General features: G+C 38.5%; 2 protein-coding genes across 2 annotated transcripts; one reads left to right on the top strand and one right to left on the bottom strand.

Moving 5' to 3' along the window:
* Positions 1–1,196: 1,196 nt before the first annotated feature.
* On the bottom strand, positions 1,197–6,306 carry LOC128232329 (histone-lysine N-methyltransferase PR-Set7-like). Its single transcript, XM_052945824.1, has 4 exons — positions 6,244–6,306; positions 5,473–5,674; positions 1,914–2,018; positions 1,197–1,262 (listed from the first exon to the last, which is right to left on the bottom strand). Exons 1-4 carry the CDS (start codon positions 6,282–6,284, stop codon positions 1,254–1,256), a joined length of 357 nt encoding a protein of 118 aa, XP_052801784.1. The 5' UTR covers positions 6,285–6,306; the 3' UTR covers positions 1,197–1,253.
* A 10,852-nt stretch (positions 6,307–17,158) lies between these two features.
* LOC128232884 (nascent polypeptide-associated complex subunit alpha, muscle-specific form-like) lies at positions 17,159–22,432 on the top strand. Its single transcript, XM_052946666.1, has 5 exons — positions 17,159–17,709; positions 18,447–19,312; positions 19,509–20,142; positions 20,312–20,945; positions 21,191–22,432. The coding sequence occupies exons 1-5, from the start codon at positions 17,159–17,161 to the stop codon at positions 22,430–22,432; spliced, it is 3,927 nt and encodes a 1,308-aa protein (XP_052802626.1).
* The last annotated feature ends 364 nt before the right edge of the window (positions 22,433–22,796 follow it).

The raw sequence follows: 22,796 nt of genomic DNA, 5'->3' as shown, positions 1-22,796 counted from the left end.
TTTTGAAGTATTTTGGGGAAAAAAGGGCCGTAACTCCTAAATGACTAAAGCGATTTCCATGACTATCGAACTTGATCAAGATATTATGGTCACAAACATGTGTTTAAAGTTTGGTGAGGATTGGACAAACAGTTTTCAAGAATTAGATCGGAAACAATCTTCGGGACGTACGTACGTACAGACAGACAGACGTACGTACGGACAAGGGCAACCCTATATGCCGCCACTTTGTGGGGGCATAATAAGCTGTTAGCTTTACACAATCAGGCTTAAATAAAGTAGTATAAACTAATGAGCACTCAAGTTTACCATGATAAGCATGTTCCAAGACTTCTGCTGATTCACCGAGAGCATCTTCAGATGTTTCTGTGACCTCTGTAGTATCTGCAGCTGTATGACCATCTTTAACAGCATCTGAAATGTATCAAAATTCTATACCACGCGCACATCTGCCATGTCACAATGCTGTGAGATAGTAAAGTATTTGTCTTATGTTCACAAACATAGGTTTCAGGAGATGTAAGTTTAGTTTTAAGTTACCATACAAGCACTCAGAGCTACAATTTTGACAAACAGTAACACACCATTAGTTTAAAGCTGTTGGCATATTCTGTGAGGTAATAAAATATAGAAATATGTCTTTTGAAAACTTTCAAATGAAGTATGATTGAATTACATCTGTATGGTTTAAACATCTGCCAATCTGATGATCAATTCAATTATGTTAAATAAGTATAAGAGTTGTCCAAGAATTTGTACAGGGAAGCAATCTCACCATGTTTAAGAAAGGTACAAAAAATGGTTAAGACGGTATAAATAGGCTATTTCTTATGTGACCTAACAATTAAGTTTTCCGACACAAGATGACCCAATTCACACAGAGGTTCTTCATTTCAACACACACATTTCACCAATATTTTTACGCATACTTTGTCCAAATACATGTCAAAGAGTATAATAAGCCTGATTTTAATAGATGACAAGATATCTAACATTTGTAAGCAACACACACACACACACACACACATATTCCATGTTCATCTTTACAAGCATTATGTCTACTTTATGAGGTACCTCATCACAGAAAAATAGTCTTAAGTAATTAACATCAACAGATTGTGGTCACCAGTGAGAAATAACTATGTAAAGAAACTTGGTTTTTGTATTCAATTTACCTTGAGGCGGCCCTTCAGAATGTTCAGAGACAACTGTGGATGGGGCAACTGTGGATGGGGCAACTGTCCCACTGTTCCCTACAGCATCTGAAAAACACAGTTGAGTTGATTGTATTCTGTTACAAACTCATTAAAGCTAAAAGCTTCACACATATATACTGGTATTCAGGTACAAAAATAACACAAGCAATTATTAACTAACTAGATGCTTACATCGCCAAATTACGAACATACAAGATCTAGATGTATAAATCAACATGTGTTTGTCATTCCGAGAAACAATGTCCCCCAAGGTGACACCCAATGAGTGATTAAATAACCCAGACTGAATAAATCTGTTGATTGAGAACAAGCATAAGTTTTACTGAATTAAGCTTAACAAACTTTCTGAGGTTTGACTCCAACACACACACAATTCATTACAAACTTTTAGCATACATCATGAGGTACTTTAAAGTCGATGCTTGTCTAGATGCAACAGAAACATGTATGTACCTGTTTCAGATCATAAACACAATTAATGTAAGGATGGCTCAGAGTTATAGTGTCCGCCTCACAGCCAAGAGGTGCTAGGTTTGATCCCCAGTGAGGAAAATGTTCTAGTTTCCTCTCATATTTACACTCAGTACTGGTGAGTTTGACCAAGAAAACCGACTGGAGTTTGTTTAAAATAAGCTGTTAGCTTTTACACAATCAGGCTTAAATCAATTAGTATGAACTAAATAGCACTCAAGTTACCATGATAAGCATGTTCCAAGACTTCTGCTGATTCACCGAGGGCATCTTCAGATGTTTCTGTGACCTCTGTAGTATCTGCAGCTGTATGACCATCTTTAACAGCATCTGAAATGTATCAAAATTCTATACCATGCGCACATCTGCCATGTCACAATGCCATGAGAAGTATTTGTCTTATGTTCAAAGACAGGGTTTCAGGAGTTGCAAGGTCATTTTAAAATTTTAAAAAGTTATATACAGTCATTTATCACACAGCAACACACCATTATTTAAAAACTTTTGGCATACTTTGTGAGGTAATAAAACATAGACAAGTGTGACCTGGATCTTTTACAAAGGGAAACAGGTCTTAAAGGCTGTCTTTATGTGGTTTACAGATGTGCAAAGTTATTTTAAAATCTGTCCAAACATCAAAAGGTTACAGCCTGGATATGACCACCTATACTCAATGTACGGTATGTATATTGAACAATCTATAATGATCAAACACAAAGTGTGACTTTGACCCTGGAGGTAAGAACACAAACCTTGCACGTAACACATGCCTAAAGTATACTAAACATGTGTGCCAAATAATTTCAAAATTTCCATACATGTGAAAGATACAGTTCGGACATGAACAGATATACTCTATGTCATTAAACGCAGCATTCCATAGAAATCAAACCATAAGTGTGACCTTTGAGGTAGGGACACGGGTCCTGCAAGTGGAATGTCATCTTTGTATGCAAAACAGCAAATTACTTTGAGAACTGTCTATACATGAAGAGGATACAGTGCGGGTTATATAGTGTAATTTTGACCTTGGAGGTAAGGACATTGGCCTTGCACACAACATGACGTCTTTGTATGCATAACACATTTGCAAAAGTATTTTAAAATCAGTCCATAGATGACTTCATAACAGTCCAGACACAACTGGGAGGGAAAAAGGACACACGGATGATTTTAATTAGCCCAATTGGGATTCATAATCATTTATGAGATATCATAAAAGTATCTGTCTTCAGCACACAACCATGTATATCAAGCGCCATAAAATCATTTTACAATTTTAAATTATGACAAACCTTCTGAGGTACAATTCTAACACACTTAGGATAAATGAGCTGGAGGTAATTTTACATAATGATGAACTGCAGTATAGATGATTGTGTGGTCTTGACAAAGGCCAATCACATAATGAATTAATTATGGAAAAAACTAGGGATGCAAACGAATATTCGAATATTCGATCAAAAGAATGGTATTCGAATATTAAAATCGGTATTCGAATATTGGTTTATTTTTTACTTTTTTTCTAAATTTTGTTCCATCTTGAACATTTATTTAACATTTATATTTAAAGATTAAAACGCTCTAATTTACCCTTGTTTCGTCAATACACCCACGCATGTCACCAATTATCGAGGCGCGAGCATCTAGACAATACACAGTGGCGCGTCAAGTGTCAATTAAGGCCCATCATCATGGCGAAATAAACAAATAATTTTACGTGTGCCGTCCCCTGCCAATTAGCGGCAATGAAATAAACAAAGTTGAAAGGGGATTGGAACCTATTTTAAACGATGCCAATTAAGGGTTCGTCATGTCAGCAATAACACAAAATATTTCTTTTGTATGTCAATTAAACTGAGCAATGTAGCTAAAATCGCACTGAATATAATGCGCATAAAATTTGATGTCCATCATTCCTTGTGAATAAGCTCTCTCGAACTGTTCGGAAATAAATATAACAAATACACGTAAACAAAATAATCGACAAAATGCCTGCTTCATCTGAAGTTTGGAATTATTTCACACGGTCTGTAGACAAGAAAACAGTGTCGTGCAAGTTGTGCAGTGTTAGTCTTACGTACTTGGGAACTACCACAAATCTATGGAATCATGTGAAAGGAAAACATCCTAGTGCAAAAACAAGTAACAAACAAAAGACGGGTACAAAATAATAACAAGTTGACGGAAACCAGACCGTTTGCAACGGTGAAGATGCCATGACCTTGACTTTTGATATATCGACGTAGTTTTTGTAATGAAACAATATGACATACTAGTATAATTCTAGATAACATATGCAAAGTTATTTTGAAATTGCACAATAAAGCCACTACACGTATTACAGACGTCATACAATCCGACATCAATAAAATTATTCGGCAAATGTCATACCGGAAGTCATTATTTGGAACGCAAATGATCGATGCAATATAGAAGTTTTTAGACAATCTTGCCTGTGATCGAATATTCGAATATTCGATCAAAAGAATTACCGAATATTCGAATATCAATTTTGCCATTCGTTTGCATCCCTAGAAAAAACTATTCATTTCAACAGTTTTAAGATTCCCACAAACGTTCTGATGAACAACTTTTAAACACAAAATTCTAACAAACAAAAAAACAAGACACAGACTGAAAAAGTAAAAAAACTATTGAGATTTTTTTATTACTTTGTGGATTTTTACGGCAATAGTAGGACAGGGCTTTCCGTAATCTTGTTCAAATGGAGAACAAAATTATGAATATTCAAATGGTGGGGCGGAAAATTAAGTCATATAACTTTTAGATGAAGTTGGAAAATAAAATAATGTAAGGCAAATACAGTGTACATGAAATGAGTCAGAGAACATGACATTGCCAGGCTTTTATATATCATATGTCATGTGTAAATTCGAACTACGACAGAAAAAAATTGTCTCTCTGTATTTAATAATACAAAAAGAATTGTTTGCTTTAAATTTTTTAAGGCAATATGATTTTTTTTTATTAACTATTAAATCCCATGTACACGCTTCTTAGAAACAGTAAGTACCAATTGTTTTAATAATCAATATTTTTGAACGCTAAAAGACTTTTCATGTACACTGAATATGTAGTTGAACAGTTCTCACTTTTGCATATTCAAAAAAACCATGCAAATAACAAAAACAATTAACAAGGAACATCTCGATATTACTGAATTGTTCAAAAACCACAGGCTTGACATCATTTTTCTGCAAAATATGGTATACAAGTTTGTAAATGCAGAGACATTGATGTCAACATTATGATTCAACTTACTATCATAAAGTTGCCGATAGTTGTCCGGATTCAAGTTAAGTCCATTTGAATGAAATAGCTTTGATTGTGTGCACCTTGCTAATAAAACAATCTCATTTACAAGGAATTCAATTATTGATTAAGTCATGTCTGTATCTACACCATAGGCTATGTAATAAATTATAACATACATTTCAATCAAGACAAAATAGTAGTATATCCGTAAGTTTTTATAGGTTTTAAAGGGAATAATTCATAAAAACAAGCAATGAAAGAAATAATTCAACACTTAACGAAACTAGAGGTTGAGGTTGTATGATGGTCTATTATTAAAATTTGTGACGTCATAAAGCTCACACCAACTTGGGGTATCAATAGGGGAAATCAATAATACAAATTTTACCCAAGGGAGAAGCAATACCCGTCAGACTTTATTTAACATCCAACAGAGTTTGAGTACAATGCATTCAGTATTTTGACTTCAATTAAAAAGAAGAGAAAATTAAAACATTTTATTTACCTTTCGCTTTCTCCAAGGTACATCAGCAACACCATAATCGTACCTCAATTCAGTGTCTTTGCTGATCATTTCAGTTGCATACAGACAGAGTCTTGGTTGATGTCTGTCATCAACAACTTTAACCATTTTGCAATTAGGCTTTGTGTATCGGTCCAAGTCGTTGACCATGCATGCCAGACACGTGTCTTTTGAGGCATCGATGCTATTAAAACAATTGAAACATAACATTACTACAAAGAAAGGAAATGTATTATGACAAATGTCCCTATGTGTTTAATGTCCCTATGTGTTTAATGTTCCTATGTGTTTTTTTCACCACTTTGGGTGTCATTAGATTTTTTTTTTATTTTGTGAACAACAATGCTTCAGTTTAAAATATTGAAACCAAGAAAACTATTGACTTTGATAATGTTTTTTTGTTTGGAGAATGCACCCGACATTGCTTAATATTGTTTCTTAATATAAACCACACATATTTTCCAGTCATGGGGAAAATGTATGTTTTTTGCACTGGGAATAGCGCTGAATTTTAACCCAAAATTACCGCCCAGACACGACAAGATATTATGTCAATGCATAGTTTTACAAAACAAAACTTAACTGTAACCATGTAATCTGAGAGAGAGTTTTGGTACGACCACAAGGCCATCACACTATCCAGACTTTATCAATGGACAAAAAGACAAGCTAAAAAAGTAGTGTATAAAAGAAAATAAATAGCAATTTATTACTACAAAAATTATAGCTTACACAAAAACTATATATACATACCAGTATTCCTTGTTGTTATGTCTGAAATGGTATTTGAACATTTCATCACCATCAGACTGCTGTTTACATGGTTCTCCTCTGTACTCGAGAATAAACTGCCCCTTCAAGAGCTCTTGCCTAGCAAACACTCCATTACCTGGAACCAGTAAATAGTGTTTTAGCCAGGAATTAAAAAGGGCAGGGTGGGCCCAAAACATGGTGCTTTCTTAAATGGGAAAACAATGCATTGTATTGATATCAAAGTACATGCATGTTCATGCACACATTGTAGTAATATCCCGACCGATTGCTCTTAATTCTTCTTTCTTGTTCATTTTCACTTCAGACACTTTCTTTACCATCTCGGGTTGTTATCACCAGGGCTCTCACAAGGCTGAATTTTTGGGGAGAAGTCACTTCTCCCACCAGTCAAATTAGGGAGAAGTGGGGGGACTTTAAGGAGAAGAGATACTTATCGTAAAACCTGAGATAAATATTGTGCCATGCCACCAAATTTTAAATTCACATTTACTTTGATTGCTTTTTCTAGATGGAATGTTAAAAAAGTGTTCTTTTTTGGCCTATCAAAAGTGTACTTGTCTAGAGTCTCCTTTTTGCAATGTATAGTTTACCTCCAAAAAAAAAACAAAGACAAAAAAAATTGACAGCAAAAAAAAACAAATAAAGGGCAATATTTATATATCAAGTAGTTTTTAAGTTATACTCCAGACAAGGTAAATTGCAAAGGACCGACCGACAAACCGACCACAGGGTGACTCCAATATACCCCCTTCAAACTTCGTTTGTCGGGGGTATAAAAATGCGAGTGAAAACTCTTGAAAAAGAACAACTTTCAATTTGTTTACTTTCCATTTCTTGTAAACACACAAAATGATGACGTATACACAACTCACACGTTGTAGACTGTTATTTCGTGCTCAGATTCTAGACGGCAGTATTTGACTTATATCAATTTTGAGGCACAGTCCATCATCATGACAAGCAATAATATTTTTAAAGTTTTTTATGCATTGATATTTAATATCTACGAAGGCCGATGGTGATGATCAAACTAATCCGACATAGCAGCCAAAATTAACAAACTGTCCAAAGAAACTGTTACTCAATGGGAGACGAAACTCCACCTAGAATTAGACTTCAATACAGAAAATGATGAGAACATCGGCAAGATATTTTGTGCAGACTGCATATCAGACCTACTCAAAACATTTTTTGTTTTTACAAACCTTATGCTTTGATTATGACACAGAAAACATTGTTGTTGTTTTTAAGTACATACATTTTTCTAACAAACACAAAGGGGTGAGCAGTATTTTTTTCTAAATTCAATTCCCTGACTAAGTCCACAAATATGCTGCTAATGTATCACGACAAAATCATACCTATGTATTGATCGATATACTGCATATAGCACAAATTCAGCTCAATTTCAGCCGTGTTTGTCTGAAGGTAGTTTTGGTTGGCTTTTTTTCTGCAAGGGCGTTGATTCTGGCCAAAAACATCTGCAATTGCAATAAAATGAGGCTGGAACAATGACAACATATCAACAACAGTCTGATGTAAACAGCCACTATTCAATCCACTTACTTCTCGCGCCAGTTAATGACATGACCATCTGGGTTTACACAAATGACATGCTTAATCAATGCTGTGTATCAAAGTGTTTCATCTAGGCTTTTTAGCATAGCTCCCAATACTGCCCTGTGTGATTGGTGCTTTATGAGCAGACAATCATGTGTTTGCATAATTAGACCCAAGCTTATCTCATTATCAAATAAGTAAGTCATAATGAATCAATGTAGTCTAAATAATTTCGTGAATCTACTTTCCCCATAAACATATTAACTAGATGTTGTCAAAACAGCATGCATTTAAAAAAAACGGGCAAAAGTTACTAATGAAGGTTTTCTGAAATCAGTCTGTGAAATAGCATTTTTAACCAAAGGCCACTTGGACAAAATCCATATATCATAAGGCCTGAAAGTTCCAAAAGAAATGAGGAGTACATGGATGTGTACTGAGTCCTATTTCGATCTGCTATTACTGTGGCAGTCATTGAAATGAGACTTTCGGATGAACAAGCCCGAATTCTTATACTATTGCATGGAATCATGTTTTTGAACAAGCCCTGCTATATAAAATTTAGAATTTGAGCAAGCCTGGAAGACATTTTACCAGTGCAGGGCTTGTGGGCTTGTGCTAATTTCGACCACTGCTGTGGAAAATATGAAAAAGAAACACATGCTCTCATTCTTCCGATATTTCGACATCTTCTGAAATGGATGGGTCTTTTTACAATCAATAATAGGATCGTTTTTTTTGAAAATAAACAATTGTGTTACAGCCATTTAAATTTCAAAGATTAACAGAAAGACAAATTTGAAAACATGGTTTGGCAGCCTTTTAACATCTTACTTTTTCTTTCACATTACGATAAAGATCGGTGAAAGCTTATAGTTTCCATTTAACTGTACTAGTATTATGCAATAATATAATAATATACTTATATTCTATATTTCACACCTGAATTCATCCTTTTTAAAAGGAAAGGCAATAAATTTAATCAGATCAGTTATGCAATAGAACTTTAATAAATCGTACTCCAACAATGACTGTAAAAATGACTTCTGACTTAAACAACATGCACATGTTGCCGCACATTTAAGACCATGATTTAGGAAATAAATTGATATTAATTTTTGTTTTACTCAAATCTGGGGCATTTATTCTGTTGATGTTCGTGTTGTCAATGTATATATATACAAATCATACTGCATCGATTGTGGCTGCACATGCAGATTCTTGCCTAGTCTAAAATAATAGACATGTTATATGGGATTCTTCCGATCCATAACTTGTATACGGGTTTGTGCAAAAACAGGGGGGTTTTGAAAAATATTGAAATTGTATTTGGAGAAGCATTTTAGGTTTGAAATAGATAATAAAGGTTTATATTCATATTTTACTGTGCAAGTGCAAAGATATTTTGCCCAAAACAAGCATTAGATGCATTAAAACAAAGATTTACCTTTCCAACAAAACGAAACTTGACCGACACATACAACAATTGTACCAAGCTTAAAACTTGACCATCTTCGGCAAGCTTCGAGAAAGACCTCTTATATACAATCGTTACAACTCGGCCATGGCTGAAGTGTTCCAATTGTTGTTAAACTGTGAACCGCAGCCTTGCAGGTGTCATTCATGTATTGTATATTGTTATGTTTTGACAGTATGAAATGAAGAAACATGCATCAAACTCATAATAATTTGTTGGATATTTGTTTTTTTTGTGTACGGAACTATTATTTAAGTAACATTATCTGGTAATATTTCTTGTTTTTAAGATATTTTATAGATGCAATCAGAATAACTACCCACATTCGATACAAAATAACTTGTGCGTGAATGATTTGCCATATCAAAAATCGTAAAATATATCTGTCAATGTATAATTATAGTGGTCAATATAAGCACAAGCCCTGAAGCCCTGCACTGGTAAAATGTCTTTCGGGCTTGCTCAAATTCTGAATTTTAAATAGCAGTGCTTGTTAAATATTTTGATGCTAAGCAAAACTATAAGAATTCAAAAGTATAATTTTCACGACTGCTAATTCTTGCATACTGGTAAACCACAAAATGTCAGTTCTTGAGTTCTAACTGCATGATCAGGCACCTCGCATCTGTTGCATGTTTTCGATATTGAGAGAGCCAGTTTTCACACACTAATTTCTCCTTTAACCACCACATAAGCACGTACTAAACACCGTTAAAAACCTTACTATAAAGTGTATATACTGGGCGAGTACCTAAATCGGAACAGTACCTAAATATGGAACACCCATTATAAAAGTGTTTTTCCGATCGGGATCAGGTTATTAAGATTTTAATCAATAAAGACGCTTGCTTCAGATACATGTTCCAAAGGACACATTTATCCGGTCAGTATTTCAAAAACTGCGATCATTTAAAGTTTTTCATGTTCAAATGTCAATACATGGCACGCGGGGGAAAGACTTCATGCTTGCCATAATCACAGCATACTGGTACAGCCTGTATTTTACTGAAATCATCAAATTTTACTGACAAAAATGACAAAAAAAAGACAAGCTGTAAATAACATAAATTATTAATTTACTTAAACAAAATAATGAGCAATAATTTTAAAAGAATAAATGAAAATGAATAACAAATTAAAACTGTTCCATATTTATGTACTCCGAGGACGAAAATGGCAGTCCTTGATTGTGCGGTTAATAAAGTACTTTTCATGCAGATTGGTAGTATCTTGAAAAATGCCATTTATATCAACCAATTCAATTGGTCTTGAATCCTAGTATGCTGATGAAAGTTTTTGTACTTGTACACGAACTTGTAGTGCAAGTCTAACTAAAAATATTTCACAAATTTTGCCGAAAGTGTTCCGATTTAGGTACTCACCCAGTATATGATATATCATTATACAGTACAGGTATGTGCCATGTGTAGTCATTCTAAAATGACTAATGCCATGTGCTGTGGTACGTAACAGTCTTAAAACAATGGTACAGAACGATGTTGAAGTGTTCTCCGACATCCATTACTTTCCATAAAAAGGTATTACAATAGAATTGATACGTACACACTTCAAAATCCAACCAATTTGCAAAATCCTACAGCAGAAAAACTGTCCGCCATCATTAGAATCGATAATAAACAACTTACCTCGGCAAGCCGCCATGTTGTTCCCACACCACGTGAGGTGTCGATGGTAGTGCGCATGCCCAATGCGCGAAGTTAACAGGTGCCTGCGGGGGCGGACTAGGCATGCGCAGCGAAACGGAGAGCCAATGCGCATGCCCGACTTTAAACTTTTTCCACGCCCTGTTTTCGTATGTCAATGTGTGCAAGCACACTCAAACACACGACACACTATACAACGTTATTTAGAGGTAATCTTCATATTTAACCAGGAGAGTCTGGTGAACATTATAACGCTGTTCAGAGGTTTAAACTTCCGAGGTAACGGGACAATTAACCTCGGAAGTAAATTGTGCCTCGGAAGGTTGCTGTGTACTCATATGATTAACCTCCAAAGGATATAAGCGCAAACGCACGCACGTACGCACACACACACACAAACATGCACACATGCCCATACGCAAGCCCATACATACGCACACATACACACACGCACACGCACACAAACACGCTCTCACACTCATGCACGCTCTCCCACGCAGGCATGTATGCACAAAAGCACGCACGCGTTTACAGTCATTTTACGCACGGCAAAGTGCGGGATAAGGTAGCTTTGTTGTCTTCTGTATCATGGGCATTGAATGCATCGCCAAATCAGAATAATTCTTTATGGGTTAAAACAAACAATGCGTTGATAAACAAAATTAAACATTTTACTGCACATATTTTATCGTATTGTGTGTGTGTGTGTGTGCGTGCGTGCGTGCGTGCGTGCGTGCGTGCGTGCGTGCGTGCGTGCGTGCGTGCGTGCGTGTGTTGGCTACAACAACCCTTAACAAAATGAGCTTTTAGTAACTATTTAACTATAGTTCATTTATAATCAGTTTTATAATGATTTGACAAAGTTTACCATTCGGAGTTTAACAGAAGAAAACCATGTTGAATTATGAATTTAACAAAAATAAACAATTCCTGTTATATAGAATTGATCTGTGGTTAATTAAAAATTAAGCTCTTATTAACATGAATAATATTACGTTTAACATCATGTTAAACGTTTTAATGCATTTTTTATTGAATAAAAAACAGGTATAGGGGTTTTTCATTTTTTCTATGGGTTTCTTTTTGGCTTTGAAAACTGAAAACTGACGGGAAACTTCACACGAGTTCGTCTTAGCAGAGCTGCTAAACTGCTAACTTCACGCTGCTAGGCTTCCAGTCTGCTGGGATGCTGACTTCATGTTTCCAGGCTAGCTGCTGGGCTGCTGACTTCACGCTGCTAGGCTGTCAGTCTGTTGGGCTGCTGACTTCACGCTGCTAGGCTGCCAGTCTGCTAGGCTGCTGACTTTGCGATGCCAGGCTGCTGGGTTGCCAACTTCACGGGCATCTGTGGTATGCCCTTAATGTTAAGTTTTCACCTCCATGTTTGTTATTGAGGGAAAGTTCAACTATTTCTGTTAGCTAATTTATGAGCGGTTAATTTGAGTTGCCTTTAAACAAGCTTAAACTAACTGTTCCCTTTAGTTTTCCTAACGCCACATTGTGTTCACTTCGCTTTTCTGCAGAGGTACCAACACGTAGAAACACGTGATCATTATCAAAATATCGAAATGTTTTATATCCAAATTCATTTCTAATATAGTAAAGCTCACATAATTTTTCCAAGAATCATTAACTAATTATATAAAATAAACACAAAATAAGGCAATAAAATTTAAGAAAATGCATTTGAATAACTAAAATCCAGCTAAATTCATACGAGGTGGCAAGGAAAATCACTGTGTAAGAGACTGTTAATTTTCATCCGATTAATAAACGGTAGTATTATTTAAGCAAAACAAAATAAGATCTTAATCTTTAAGCATTTGTAGTGTTTCTGCTTGTCATTACTCATCATTATACATTGAGCTAATTGTTGATAATACATCACCGCATTTGTTGTTTTCACTGTGCATAATTTTCATACACGAAACAATAAAAACGCTGGGGTTTAAGACAATACGTATGGAGGGTTTGATATTTGAATTAAATGTATGCTCTGGAAAACCAAAGCAGATTTGTTGACTGTAAAGCATTTAAAGCAATGTCACGTTCGTTAGTTAATATATATTGCCATATGTTAAAAGATATTGAATTCATATCTACTTTACAGTATGCTCCCTGCTATGTGTATCCAGTGGAGCAGGTGCGATTCGTGCTGCCCACGCTTTTTGCCACAGTGCAGCACACGATTCGTCTAGTACAGCTGCAATAACAGAAATAATATTACTGTAAATTAATTTGTTATCGACATCAAGTATAGAAAACGTAATGAACTGCATGTACATCATTCACTACTACATCAACATGCACACCACCATGATCAACTATGGCACCACAACAACCACCCCACAAACTATCGTATAGGGAACGTGATGCTTTAATGCCTATGTTACTTGATTTTGTGTCCCTCATTCTAGTCATTGAACCCTTTGCCTATAAACAGGCTCATTGTTCAATGGCTGGGCTGCTGGACTTGTCCCTGAAGTTTCCATTAATATTATTGATTTTATTCAGTTTCACCTCATTGTATACGTCAGTTCATTTAATCTTACCACTTTGACAGCATATCTTTAGCCTACCAATAGTGTATTGAAAGCAAAATAAGTATGGAATGCTGTTTATTTAAGTAGATGTTACTAGTGAAACCTTTACAAACATTAAGCATAGTCAATCCAAAGTAAATATAATATACAGTCAAGTTGAACATATTAACTTATACATAATGATATATTTATTATACTTATTTAGATAATGGCGCATGCTATAATACACAGAGATATCTTAACAGGCAGTAATGCACGAGTGTAGCTACTTGTAGGCCTTTTGGTTGCCCGTCAAACATTGTGTTACGAATATCTGTATTTTAGTCTAGGATATTCAGTAACGTACATTCTTGAATTCAAAGAAAAATCCCGAGGAAGCAGGCCGCCGAACATGACAAGCAATTCGGGCCTACACGTTCATTCTGTTACAGCTACGACCCTGACCAGCATGGCATTGAACAACGTGTTGACAATGATAATCGAGTTTTGAGTTTCCATAGTAATATGAGTTTCCTTTTAAGTTCTGGCTAAACAAGACGTACACGTATCAAGTGACTATATGACAATAGAACAACGCTTAACGTAGGTATGAATGAAACCCTTGTTAACGTTCGTTTGTTCAAAGCAAATCCGGGTATTGCTAACGAGGAACTGTGCTCGTCATTGCCGCCTATCTTTACCGGAACTAAACAAAAGTTCGGCGGCATTGTACTCATGCTGATATCGGTATAAAAGCTGACATGTTACCCGCAAATAAGATAACCAGCGAAAACAGGATCTTTGATTGAAACAGGGTGTGATAAATATTGCTTGGTATATTTTAAAGTGATCGGGTGTATTTTCTGGTGTGGTGGGTCGTGGATATTTACCTTGTAATCTGCAAAAATCATGTCGACATCTACTTAAATTTAAGATGAAACTATACTCATTAGCAAGTGTTGTCATACTGAAATATGTTTCGTCAGTTTCAGTGGCAGCTCAATTAGCTAATTTTGAGATGATGTAAACACACATTTTGTAGCTTATTTTTAAAACAAATACTAAATACAATGGAACTTTATATAAACTAGAAGGTATGGAATTAATAAAAAATATAGTGTAAACTAAACAGTGAGTGCTGAAGGAAAGAAGAGAAGTTGGACAGGTTACAGTCATAGGTCACTTCCTATTAAGTTGCACAAAATCAGAATCTGTTGGTAAGCCAAAGGAAATTATTTGAAATGATTTAAGGCAGAAGCACTGCTTTTTTTACCTTCCAAGTTTTGCTGAAAGAACTGTGTTGTGTTTTGTATAATACATTTCTGAAAATCTTTACGTATTAGCCAATTGATAATAACGAATCACTCTTTTTCTCTTTAAGGGTATTTATTTATTTTTTGAAAAGAGTTCTTTCACAGTTACACGCCATCAAGTAAAGCGCCGTTTGATTAATGCTAACAAAATTTCATTTTGAATTTTTTTGCAGCGCACATGTTGTATTCAACAGGTTAAACAAAGGTTTCACAAAACAAACTGTTTGAGCGATCCGCAAGGGATGTTTTATGTTAAACCATCTTTGGTAGAAAGAATGCAGATAAAAAATATTTTATAACACTAAAAAGAAAAAGCAATCAATCTTGCATGAAGCAATCATCACGACTGTCAACATCCATTGACGATGCATCTTATTTGCTTATCTGAACAATTGTAAAGAGTAATGGCTTTCTAACGACTTTTAAAACACATATATTCGTCAAATAAATGACTTGTGTATAACAGACTTAAATTTGAATTGAATGGGGTAAACTTAAAATATGCATTTTTGACACTTTAAAGTCAAAATTAGGACATAAATTATACCAAATCACCTGTATGGCTTGAACTTTTTGCAAAATTTATTCCAATACTGAGAATTAAAGATGATTATGAGTGTTTTTCGTTATATGTTGGAAGGGTGGTCGGACTGGCTGTTTTGAGCTATCGTGTAATCAAGTGTTATATCCCTACACAAAAAAATTGTGGGAGGAGGTACATGCTGCCTTCTGCGTTCCCAACTGTTCGTCCGCTCGTATATCTATCCACTTGTCTGTAGACACGATCTTGTGCATCCTTAATCTTCTTAAACCTTGGCCGGCCGGGGATTAAACTTCACATAAGTAATTAATGTTGTTTTTGTTTTATTTTGGTGCATGCTGTCGTTGGATTAGCTGGGATTATTTCAAATAAAAGGACCCTTCGTTTGTTTAACAATACATCGTACATAAATATTATTGCACGCGCTTCGTCTCCGAAACTGCATGAACATTCCTATGAGTGATTTATGTTTATCATGGTGAAGCATGCCTTTGTCAAAGATTGATCGAACAGTGTGTTATGTTGTTATGGCCCTATGTTCTTTACAAGACGATTTATGTGCGCCCTTCATGTCTAGTGATGGATGCCAACTGCAGGGTTTGGTCGGAATATTTTCCACAGTGTTATGTCCCTTTGTTAGTTTGTAAAATATGGCACATTTTGCTCATGCTTTTCGATAAAATATGGAGTTTTATTAGTGAAATAATAGCAGTGAAGATGTAAAATTCAAAGGCGTAAGATTCAAAGACTATGAGCGAGTGACATGCAACGTCACGTGACAATAAACACAAATTTGTGATAGCATAGGTTTTTGAGATTGTACAAGTAATTATAACAAGTTCCTTCATCAAACTTTTGCTGAGAGTGAATGTCCTGCAAGCATGGTGCTCATGTTTAAATTGTGTACTTATAATAACGTCATTGAACAAATCCTAATAAATAGGTGTGTTTTGTGCTTTCCTAAGAACTGTATTTTATAATGTGTTTTAATCAGGAAGCTAAGCACTGTATGGAGGCTGTGCAAAAACAGCCTCTTTTCTCTGTCCACGGTATAATTATCTTTGGTATTGGTAATTTTCTTGGTATTGGGAAAAATACACATATTTTGATCCTTTCAAATAGCTATCATGGTAGCGGTGTAAGCAGTGCACTTCTAAATACTGTAAATGTATAACTGTACATTTAAACCATAACTTTTTATGGCGTGTTAATCAGCTGCGAACATTTTCCGAAGAAACAAAATTTTGCTTAAAGGATTAATATCCATTTGCAAGAATGTATACTATGACACGTGTGCGAAACGCTATCCAGCCCTTTAGCGAAGTTACAAATTCGATAATGGATTACTTTTTATAAGAAATTAGAAATATAACGTGCAATATTCGCTTACATAAAAGCACTGTAATGATTTCCTCCCACCAAAAGCATGCATTATTATACGTTTCAATGAATGATAATGCAAACATAAGTGTTTAATTATCTAAATGAGTTGTTCCCCTTTCGTAATATACGCTCGCATAATAAGTTTAACTGGCTTGTAAGAATGCAGATTGTATAACCTTATTGTCGATCAAAATATACGTATCAAAATTCAAACTTAGGTATTGCACATACTTTTTGCCTCCTTTTTTAAAAATGATAATGTAAACTTATGTGCATATTCACAATCAACGCAAATGTATTGAACCATACTTTAAGTATATTTAGGTAATAACGTAACCAAACCAACATATTTCATTACAAAGACAACTATGGAGGCGTATATAATTGTATAAGTTGTTGAGACTAGGTCATCTTATTCACGTACTTGTAAAAAAATGCTATGTCAATACTTAGTCCTTATTGTCAGCACGTGCACTCGGGCCGGATGTTTTAATACAATACACCAGCCCCTGTCAGAGTCTTCATCCACCAGCCCCTGTCAAAAACTTCTCCCACAACGTCCTTTCAAGGTCTTCTCCCACCAGCTCCTGTCAAAGTCTTCTCCCACAACCCTCTGTCAAAGTCTTCTCCTACCAGCTCTGTCAAAGTCTTCTCCCACCAGCCCCTGTTTTAGTCTACTCTCACCAGCCCCTGTAAAAGTCTTCTCCCACAACTTCCTGTCAAAGTATTCACCCACAACCTCCTGTCAAAGTCTTCTCCAACCAGCCCCTGTCAAAGTCTTTATCCCACCAGCCATTGTCAAAGTCTTCTTACACCAGCCCCTGTCAAAGTCTGCTCCCACAACCCACTGTCAAAGTCTTCTCCCACCAGCCCCTGTCAGAGTCTTCATCCACCAGCCCCTGTCAAAAACTTCTCCCACAACGTCTTTTCAAAGTCTTCTACCACCAGCCCCTGTCAAAGTCTTCTCCCACAACCCCCTGTCTAAGTCTTCTCCCACCAGCTCTGTCAAAGTCTTCACCCACTAGCCCCTGTTTTAGTCTTCTCCCACAACCCCCTGTCAAAGTCTTCTCCTACAACTTCCTGTCAAATTCTTCTCCCACAACCTCCTGTCAAAGTCTTCTCCCACCAGCCCCTGTCAAAGTCTTCTCCCACAACCTCCTGTCAAAGTCTTTCTCACCAGCCCCTGTCAAAGTCTTCTCCCACAACCCACTGTCCAAGTCTTCTATAACAAACTCCTGTTAAAGTCTTCTCCCACAACCTCCTGTCAAAGATTTCACCCACCAGCCCCTGACGAAGTCTTCTCCCACGACCCCTGTCAAAGTCTTCTCACACAACCTCCTGTCAAAGATTTCACCCACCAGCCCCTGACGAAGTCTTCTCCCACGACCCCTGTCAAAGTCTTCTCCCACAACTTCCTGTCAAAGCCTTATTCCAAAACCTCCTGTCGAAGTCTTCTATCACAAACCCCTGTCATACTCTTCTCATAAAACCTCCTCACGAAGTCTTCTCCCACAACCCATGTCAAAGTCTTCTTCCACCAGCCCCTGTCAAAGTCTTCTCCCACAACCTCCTGTCAAAGTCTTCTCCCACAACTTCCTGTCAAAGTCTTCTCCTATAACCTCCTGTCTTAGTCTTCACCCACAACCTCCTGTCAAAGTATTCTCCCAAAACCTCCTGTCAAAGCCTTCTCCCATAACCCCTGTCAAAGTCTTCTCCCACCAGCCCCTGTCAAAGTTCTCTCCCACAACCTCCTGTCAAAGACTTCTCCCACAACTTCCTGTCAAAGTCTTCTCCCACAACCTCCTGTCTTAATCTTCTCCCACAACCTCCTGTCAAAGTCTTCTCCCACAACCTCCTGTCAAAGTCTTCTCCACCATCCCCCTGTCAAAATTTTCTCCCACAACCCCCTGTCAAAGTCTTCTCCCACACCCCTAATCAAAGCCTTCTCCCACCAGCCACTGTCAAAGTCTTCTCCCACACCTTCTGTCAAAATATTCTACCACCAGCCCCTGTCAAAGTCTTCTCCCAAAACCTCCTGTCAAAGATTTCTCCCACAGCCCCATATCAAAGATTTCTTCCACAACTTCCTGTCAAAGTCTTCTCCTACCACCTCCTATCCAAGTCTTCTCCCACAACCTCTTGTCAAAGTATTCTCCCACATCTCCTGTCAAAGTCTTCTCCCACAACACCCCTGTCAAAGTCTTCTCCCACAACCTCCTGTCAAAGTCTTCTTACACCAGCCCACTGCCGAAGTCTTCTCCCACCAGCCCCATGTCAAAGTCTTCTCCCACAACTTCCTATCAAAGTCTTCTCCCACCAGACCCTGTCAAAGTCTTCTCCCACACCCCCTGTCGAAGTCTTCTCCCACAACCTCCTGTCAAAGTCATCTCCCACAACCTCCTGTCAAAGTCTTCTCCAACAACCTCCTTTCAAAGTCTTCTCCCACCAGCCCCTATCAAAGTCTTCTCCAACACCCCCTGTCAAAGTCTTCTCCCACAACCCCTGTCAAAGTCTTCTCCCACCAGCCCCTGTCAAAGTCCTCTCCCACAACCTCCTGTCAAAGACTTCTCCCACAACTTCCTGTCAAAGTCTTCTCCCATAACCTCCTGTCTTAATCTTCTCCCACAACCCCCTGTCAAAGTCTTCTCCCACAACCTCCTGTCAAAGTCTTCTCCACCATCCCCCTGTCTTAGTCTTCTCCCATAACCCCCTGTCAAAATTTTCTCCCACAACCCCCTGTCAAAGTCTTCTCCCACACCCCTAATCAAAGCCTTCTCCCACCAGCCACTGTCAAAGTCTTCTCCCACACCTTCTGTCAAAATATTCTACCACCAGCCCCTGTCAAAGTCTTCTCCCAAAACCTCCTGTCAAAGATTTCTCCCACAGCCCCATATCAAAGATTTCTTCCACAACTTCCTGTCAAAGTCTTCTCCTACCACCTCCTATCCAAGTCTTCTCCCACAACCTCTTGTCAAAGTATTCTCCCACATCTCCTGTCAAAGTCTTCTCCCACAACACCCCTGTCAAAGTCTTCTCCCACAACCTCCTGTCAAAGTCTTCTTACACCAGCCCACTGCCGAAGTCTTCTCCCACCAGCCCCATGTCAAAGTCTTCTCCCACAACTTCCTATCAAAGTCTTCTCCCACCAGACCCTGTCAAAGTCTTCTCCCACACCCCCTGTCAAAGTCTTCTCCCACAACCTCCTGTCAAAGTCATCTCCCACAACCTCCTGTCAAAGTCTTCTCCAACAACCTCCTTTCAAAGTCTTCTCCCACAACCCCTGTCAAAGTCTTCTCCCACCAGCCCCTGTCAAAGTCCTCTCCCACAACCTCCTGTCAAAGACTTCTCCCATAACCTCCTGTCTTAATCTTCTCCCACAACCCCCTGTCAAAGTCTTCTCCCACAACCTCCTGTCAAAGTCTTCTCCACCATCCCCCTGTCTTAGTCTTCTCCCATAACCCCCTGTCAAAATTTTCTCCCACAACCCCTTGTCAAAGTCTTCTCCCACACCCCTAATCAAAGCCTTCTCCCACCAGCCACTGTCAAAGTCTTCTCCCACACCTTCTGTCAAAATATTCTACCACCAGCCCCTGTCAAAGTCTTCTCCAAAAACCTCCTGTCAAAGATTTCTCCCACAGCCCCATATCAAAGATTTCTTCCACAACTTCCTGTCAAAGTCTTCTCCTACCACCTCCTATCCAAGTCTTCTCCCACAACCTCTTGTCAAAGTATTCTCCCACATCTCCTGTCAAAGTCTTCTCCCACAACACCCCTGTCAAAGTCTTCTCCGACAACCTCCTGTCAAAGTCTTCTTACACCAGCCCACTGCCGAAGTCTTCTCCCACCAGCCCCATGTCAAAGTCTTCTCCCACAACTTCCTATCAAAGTCTTCTCCCACCAGACCCTGTCAAAGTCTTCTCCCACACCCCCTGTCAAAGTCTTCTCCCACAACCTCCTGTCAAAGTCATCTTCCACAACCTCCTGTCAAAGTCTTCTCCAACAACCTCCTTTCAAAGTCTTCTTCCACCAGCCCCTATCAAAGTCTTCTCCAACACCCCCTGTCAAAGTCTTCTCCCACAACCCCTGTCAAAGTCTTCTCCCACCAGCCCCTGTCAAAGTCCTCTCCCACAACCTCCTGTCAAAGACTTCTCCCACAACTTCCTGTCAAAGTCTTCTCCCATAACCTCCTGTCTTAATCTTCTCCCACAACCCCCTGTCAAAGTCTTCTCCCACAACCTCCTGTCAAAGTCTTCTCCACCAACCCCCTGTCTTAGTCTTCTCCCATAACCCCCTGTCATAATCTTCTCCCACAACCCCTGTCAAAGTCTTCTCCCACACCCCTTGTCAAAGCCTTCTCCCACCAGCCACTGTCAAAGTCTTCTCCTACACCTTCTGTCAAAATATTCTACCACCAACCCCTGTCAAAGTCTTCTCCCGCAACTTCCTGAAAAAGATTTCTCCCACAGCCCCATATCAAAGATTTCTCCCACAACTTCCTGTCAAAGTCTTCTCCCACCACCTCCTATCCAAGTCTTCTCCCACAACCTCTTGTCAAAGTATTCTCCCACACCTCCTGTCAAAGTCTTCTCCCAAAACCTCCTGTCAAAGTCTTCTCACACCAGCCCACTGCCAAAGTCTTCTCCCACCAGCCCCCTGTCAAAGTCTTCTCCCACAACCTCCTGTCAAAGTCATCTCCCACAACCTCCTGTCAAAGTCTTCTCCCACAACCTCCTATCAAAGTCTTCTCCCACCAGCCCCTATCAAAGTCTTCTCCCACACCCCCTGTCAAAGTCTTCTCCCACAACCCCCCTGTCAAAGTCTTCTCCCACCAGCCCCTGTCAAAGTCTTCTCCCACCAGCCCCCTGTCAAAGTCTTCTCCCACAACCTCCTATCAAAGTCTTCTCCCACCAGACCCTGTCAAAGTCTTCTCTAACACCCCCTGTCAAAGTCTTCTCCCACAACCTCCTGTCAAAGTCATCTCCCACAACCTCCTGTCAAAGTCTTCTCCCACAACCTCCTATCAAAGTCTTCTCCCACCAGCCCCTATCAAAGTCTTCTCCCACACCCCCTGTCAAAGTCTTCTCCCACAACCCCTGTCAAAGTCTTCTCCCACCAGCCACTGTCAAAGTCTTCTCCCACCAGCCCATGTCAAAGTCTTCTCCCACAACCCGCTGTCAAAGTCTTCTCCCACAACCTCCTGTCAAATTCTTCTCCCACTAGCCCCTTTCAAAATCTTCTCCCACAACCCCATGTCAAAGACCTCCCACACCCCTGTCAAAGTCTTCTCCCACCATCCCATGTCAAAGTCTTCTCCCACCAGCTCCTGTCAAAGTCTTCTCCCACAACCCGCTGTCAAAGTCTTCTCCCACAACCTCCTGTCAAATTTTTCTCCCACCAGCCCCTTTCAAAATCTGCTCCCACAACCTCCTGTCAAAGTCTTCTCCCATAGCCTCATGTCAAAGTCTTCTCCCACAACCCGCTGTCAAAGTCTTCTCCCACAACCTCCTGTCAAATTCTTCTCCCACCAGCCCCTTTCAAAATCTTCTCACAACCTTCTGTCAAAGTCTTCTCCCATAGCCTCATGTCAAAGTCTTCTCCCACAACCTCCTGTCAAAGTCTTCTCCCATAGCCTCATGTCAAAGTCTTCTCCCACAACCTCCTTTCAAAGTCTTCTCCCACCAGCCCCTGACGAAGTCCTTTCCCACTAGACACTGATTTAAAAGTTCTCCAACAAGCCCGTGATGAAATTGTTCTTCCACCAACCACTAAACAACCTTTCAACAATGTTATTCTAACTGAAAACTGCCTGGCACCTTAAATCAAATCGCTAACTTCAAAAGTCAATTGTTTTTTCTCTCTTTGCCTAGTGTTGTTACGACTAAGCGCATTATATTTGGGTTCTTATCTTTTGCCTAAATTAAACTGTAACTTGTTTAATACATAATATGAGTACAATTGCAATCGTACGTGATGCTCATTCGCCTTCTCTCCTTCACTCCCCTTAATGAGCCCCTGTGAAAGTCAACGTGGCCAAACTATGCCTGCAATATGTTTAAATAAGTATGGTTCCTA

The sequence above is a fragment of the Mya arenaria genome, chromosome 4, assembly GCF_026914265.1.
Source record: "Mya arenaria isolate MELC-2E11 chromosome 4, ASM2691426v1".
Lineage (NCBI taxonomy): Eukaryota > Metazoa > Mollusca > Bivalvia > Myida > Myidae > Mya > Mya arenaria.
Note: the sequence above shows the minus strand (reverse complement) of the source record. Positions and strands in the feature narration are given on the sequence as shown.